The sequence below is a fragment of the Berghia stephanieae genome, chromosome 2 (assembly GCF_034508935.2).
Source record: "Berghia stephanieae isolate SIO BIC M18660-M18661 chromosome 2, UCSD_Bste_1.3, whole genome shotgun sequence".
NCBI classification, from domain to species: Eukaryota; Metazoa; Mollusca; class Gastropoda; order Nudibranchia; family Aeolidiidae; genus Berghia; species Berghia stephanieae.
The window spans coordinates 59464845-59470979 of NC_088361.1; the positions used below are offsets into that span (position 1 = coordinate 59464845).

Below are 6135 nucleotides of genomic sequence, written 5' to 3' on the forward strand. Positions count from 1 at the left end.
TCCGTATTGTTCCAATAGTTTAGAGCCAGTTACTAAGTTACTATGCGTCATTACGAGGGAAGTGACGTCATGACTGTTGAAGCGTATTGACATCTTTATTTATTTTTAGAAGTTTAAGGGCCCCTGTGACATTTTAAGGTCATATAGACTTTCACAACAATCATGGAAAAAGTTACAAATCCGGGATGAGAGAGGGTTTTGAACCTTTGTATTTGTTCATCTGACGCGGTCAAACGAGATTCTGGTATAATTTTATAATGAAATGCAGCTCTTCCGAATTCAGAACCCTAAGACCCATGAAGCCGGAGTTTATAGCACAATATTTTCCACCAGAAGCAGACACAGCCATCCAATCACTGCTGGGTGGACAGGAGAAGGGAGTCTAATAATAATATCTACTCCAGCCGAGATAGAACACGGTTTCCTTACGTGTGAAGCAAATGCTCTACTAAATGAGCTATCAGGACCTCTCCAAAATGAAATAAATCGTTTGCTGCAATAAAAATCAGATACAGATCCGGTCACTGTGCATTCAAAGAGAGGCGTCGTTCAGATACAAGCACAGAATAAAAAGTGAGTTTAAAGACAACAAAAACGACAACAACAACAAAACAATACAATCCCCGAACATTAAAAAAAAACATTTAAAAAACCCAAAAACAAAACAAAACAAAACGCTAGGGTTCAGGCAAAACAAAATATTCTCTCATTTAAAGAACAGTCAGAAACAACAAATGTTGAGTGAGTGAAAACTCTCCATCTCTATTTTCACTGACCTACCCTCCAGAGGATTACAGTTATATCCCGTGTCCCTCCGTAAAGTCACACAACGCGGAAACGACCAATAGGAGTGACTTGTATTCAAAAGTTCGATCATTGAGTATCAAAGAAAGAAAAGAAAATGACATTATGACCTTTAGTACTACTTATGACAACTTACTGCTCACTTCTTTTTTATTTCTTTTTTTTTTTTTACCGTCGCCATGTTCTATGACCTTTTTGTGTGTGTGTGAGAGACACATGCTTACGATGGTAATGAATCGATCCTTGATAAATCTGATTACTTTCCTTCCAACAAAAGATCCCAAAATCGCTACAGTAACTAGCCCATTTCAGAGGGTACAATAGAGAAGGAGATTTCAATACAATAACAAATTACACATTGAAAAATCAAATTATTCCAGCAAAGAAAAAAACTCGTTAGAAAATGGTTACGTTACCTAATTTAATTTTACCATTAAGAAAAAAAAAATAAAAGAAGTTACACATAAAAAGGTTTACACATTACATGATCTGTCTCAATCGACGTGTATTTCTTTTCAGGTCTAATAATAACCCCAAATCGTTATGGGCTCATTGTTGTCATGGAAATACTCTCAAACCAACGCAAACTATTGTCCATTATAACAATGCTAAATCAAGCTCATAATTGCGTCGGATAATCAGACCTGTAATTTGGGTTATTAATAACAAAAGAGAGATCTTGAAGATTATTCATAATTAATAATATAGAAAAACGAAGTTCTAAATGCTTCCCTACCACCCGGAAGTATAACGGACCAACACACAAAACTATGTGTTTATAGTCTGGTTAATACAGTTTAGTGAGAATAACTCATAAACGCGGATGGCAAAAAGCAATGACAAAGACCCGAATGACGTCAACTTTATTATATCTATACAAACACTCACAAGTAACGAATAATTTTATGAGCTATTTAGATCTCGTGAGAAAAGGTCACCCAAAAATGTTGTTCAATCATAACGGTGGAGCAAGGAAAAAGATTACAAGAAATAACACACACACACACACACACACACACACACCCACACTAATGACGGACTCCATTTGCAAGCCGTTGAAATAGAACATCATGTGAACATCGACGACCACATTGTGTAGTTTCGGTTTATTAATAGAACTGGCGTAATTTTTCCTTGCCAGGAAATAGATCGTCCTGTTAAAAAGTAAAAGGAAGGCTTATGTTTTGTTTTTTAAGGGTTTTACGGCGCTTGCAACACATTTAGGTCATATCAGCGCCAGTAAAAAGTAAGAAAATGAGATAGTAAAAAGTTCTAGAAATACAATTAAGCACCCAAGAAAAGGGGAGACAAAGGGGATTTGGTTCAACTGGGAAACATGAAGATTCCAAGAGCAGACTATCAAATTACTTAGTTTGAGACCGCCAAAAAGTTTCATCCAGACACAAGCACAGGTCCCCACTAAGAAGAATACACTCAACTATTTTACAACTCAGATATAACAAATTATTAACTAAACAAAACATAAAACAGTGCATAACAGAGAGATGATTTACAAGACAAAAAATAATATATCCCAAAACCCTAACAACACATTTGACTATTTCCCTCCCAGCTAGGGTATCCAGTCAGGATCAGTACAAGACCAAGTAATCACATCCCAAGACAAAGACAGAAAGCGTGTTGGAAAGCAGATAATATAGGGGATAGAAGACACAGTAAGTGCCTCCCTGCCCAAAAGGAAGGCTTAATTATCTTTTAGAAATCAAGGTGTCATTAGAAGAGTTGATGAAATCGAGGAATATTTTATATGAGAAACACGTGTAAACGTTAGTCCACATTTCAAAGTACATGTAAATGTAAACTTAGTCTAAGATAAAAAAAATACAGTAATTACAGTTCATTATACGTAAGAATGCAAATTTAGTATTAATATATAAATAAATAAGGATTTAAGTATCATAATAATGTTATCATTTTGTTCAAATCACATGAAATCAAAATTGACTTTAATTCTGTAAAAAATATGATATTGATTAAGTTACAACATATCACATAATATATCAAGAATAATTCCAAGGGAATATTGGGGATTCTCAATTTGAATATGCATCTATAACTACTGTAAACACACATATTAATGATGACACGTGCATGTGCACACACGCAATTATCAAATATTGGTCTGGCAGATTAGCTAAAAACAAATCGATTAACATGTAAATAATGAAAAAAAATAAATAAAAAAGATAGATAGATAGATAGATAGAGAGAGAGAGAGAGAGAGAGAGAGAGAGAGAGATCGGGCCTAGTATTGTTTTAGACCACTTGCGACATTGCGCTAAGGAAAAGGAAGACTGACACACAAAATTCACGATTTCCTATGATTCCTGGGTTATAGGGGATAAAATAAAAGTACATAATACATAATATATCCCGACAGGAATTTAACTGTCTGCTCAGTCTGAGGTCTTCAAAAGTCTAACTAAATAACACTGCTATTGCAATGTGGACCACAGTAGATATATTGTATATTAATTTAAAAGGAATATAAATCACCAAAACAAATGATAAGAATTTACCCCAAAATATCACCCCAAAAAGGAAACAAAAAAACAAACAAAAAATTAATTCAAAGAATAATCCAACAAGGCACATACTATAAATATATGAAATATACGGTGTTTGGGGGGGGGGGGGGGGGGGGGAGGGAGGTTAGATGATGGATTATGAAATTGAAATGAATAGAAATTGAATCTACATCATGTTTTGTGAGTTCTTTTTCTCTTTTCGTATGAAAATTACTCAAAATGTTATTGACACCAATGTTAATAGAAAGATAATATAATATACTTTTGATGTAACATTCGCACCATATCAATAACAGAACAAGCCTCCTGCTAATTTTAACACCGGAATGAGGCCTTTTGGAATCTTATGATCTTGATATCAAGACTGGTGTTGAGTGAAAAAAAAAGCCATTATATATTTAAGGGTAGTGAACTGTTTTGTAATTTCAGCTCTGTAAGGCCTATTATGATTCAACACCAAATTCCCCTTGACAATCCAAAATACAGAGAAGTAAAATATAAAACTGCCAAAGAAAATTCCAGAACGTGGCTAAAAACAAATGTATATATATAAAGTAGGCAAAATATCCATCCTGAAGTTTATTAATCCTTGTTATTTATTATGTTTCAATAAGATTTCCAAACTTTTCGTGTATATGCAGACCTTTGCAGTCAATCGCCCTCTTTAAAAAACAAAAATTAAAAAGAAGCAAAACAAAACAAACAATCAAACAAATATGCTTCAAAAGATTTTGTCTTATTATATAAAACAGTACTTCCAAAAATTGTCCCTGAATCTATGAGACCACAATACAAAAGCAAAACAAAACAAAACTAAAAAAAAAAACAACAAAAAAAATAACAAACAACAAAACAACAAACAAAAAAAATATTTAAAAACAAAGCAAAAAAGAAACAACCCCCCCCCTCCCCCCAAAAACAAAAAAAACAAAACAAAACCCAAATCCATCCGCATTGTCTCTTTTAAATCTGTAGATTCAATTATACCATAATAAGTCCAAGCGGCAGATGTGTGATTAGTCAGACTTATTTAAAGCAGGGATGATGACTTCCATTTTTGTGGGATCCCTGTTATAAATAGTCCTGACTAATATAAGAAAAACCGAAAGGGGATGTTTAATAATACGTGAATCAATTACGGTAATTATATGAACACTCCCTGTTTTGGTCAACGATCTGCCATATCACATCTCATTTGTATCTTATCATTAGTTAAAAATGTTTATCATTACCACAATAGTCGAATAACAATGATGAATGAAGATAAATTAATGGTGGGTTTGGTATATTCAATTTCCAACGAATATGGTGTGAATGAAATACACACTAATGATGAATGTGTTATATAACTTTAGGCAGCAATATTTCCATAAAACAAATAACTCTTGTGAGTGTTTTTTAAAAATATTGTTAATAACTTTTGAACAATTGAATATAAATATCCGGAAAATTAGCGGAAACAAATTACAAATTTACTTCTAGAGATCTTTGTCTCCATAATCCCTTGAAGTCATGAAGGCTGAATTTAAATGAGTTTCAGTCTTGGTGGCTATTATGTAAAACTAGCTACTAAATGAATACTATACTAGCTCAATAGAAAAGGCTTTCCTAACATATGGTGCCTAATCGAAAATTGGTTGGAAACAAAGTGGAGCTGCTTCTGACTATAAGAATTTGATTATCTAATTTCAATATTTGGTTACATTACTAATCTTTATTGCAGACATTTTTTATTGTTTCCATGTAGTAGTGCTGGTATCCAATTGCATGTTGATCGAGTGAGGAAAACAAGGAAAACAAGGGGGGGGGGGGGGGGGGGGGGGAAGGTAAATAAAACAAAATTTCAAAAAGAAAAAAAAAAGCAGCCCCCCCCCCCCCCAAACCAAAAAAAAAACCCCCAAACCCTCCAAAAAAAAACAAAAAAACAGCAACACCCTCAGCCCAAACCGCACTCATTGAGATATAGATCAAGTGGGGGGGGGGGGGGGGGGGGGGGGATGCAGCAATTCTAAAAAGGAGAATAAAATTTGATAACTCATGATAATGTTAAATTCATATATATATCTAAATTATATCTAAATGAACAATTTTACAATTTTCATCAAATTCAATAACATTTCCCATGTCTCTGAAAATAGTTGAAATCCAGTAGAAAGGAGGTAGCCAGTATTCTCACTTTGTCAACAGGTGACAGGGAGGATGTGTCTAGGAGTGAAAAGTGAGAAAAAAAAACCGTTTGTTTCGAATAATTTTTGTGATCAATAACCCCAATCCGGTATTCATATATCATAATAGTAATAGGGATTTAAATGGACCAAGTGTTCCTTAAATGCTCTTAAAACATGAGTAACAATATATTACACATTTTTTAAATACAAACATTAAAAAAGGAGAAACAGATAAAAGAATAGAATGAAAAAATTAAATAAAAACTAAAAAAACAAAACAACAAAAAAAACAAAAAAAAAACAAACAAAACAAACAAAAAACAAGAACAAAAAAAAAACAAAAAAACAAAACAATACCCAACCATTGCTATTATTGACACATTCTGAATGAATTGTGTCGGGGTTGACTGTAAAGCACTGAAAATTATGCAGTTATAAGACTGGATTGAAAGCACATACCATACCACTGTGCCACGCTGCCCCACAATGCAAGATGTGCCGTTTCTACCACATACATCACCTAAATATTTTTTAAGAGACTCCTAAAAAAATAGTTGTTTTGCTTGTTGGTTTTTAAGGGTTGCGCTTGCAACAAATTAAGGTCATATCAGCGC

At 33.5% G+C, this 6135-nt stretch overlaps 1 protein-coding gene across 3 annotated transcripts in view; it reads right to left on the reverse strand.

Annotated features, from left to right (window-relative positions):
• Positions 1–945: 945 nt before the first annotated feature.
• Positions 946–6135, reverse strand: part of LOC144965248 (phospholipid scramblase 2-like) — an 18313-nt gene continuing 13123 nt past the window's right edge. Inside the window, exon 8 of one of the 3 annotated variants that reach the window (XM_078900385.1) lies at positions 946–5558. In XM_078900385.1, the coding sequence (XP_078756511.1) occupies positions 5461–5558 (98 nt within the window). In that variant the 3' untranslated portion in view covers positions 946–5460. The remainder of the gene's footprint in view (positions 5559–6135) is intronic. The other 2 variants (XM_078900387.1, XM_078900388.1) reach the window with 2 other exon arrangements.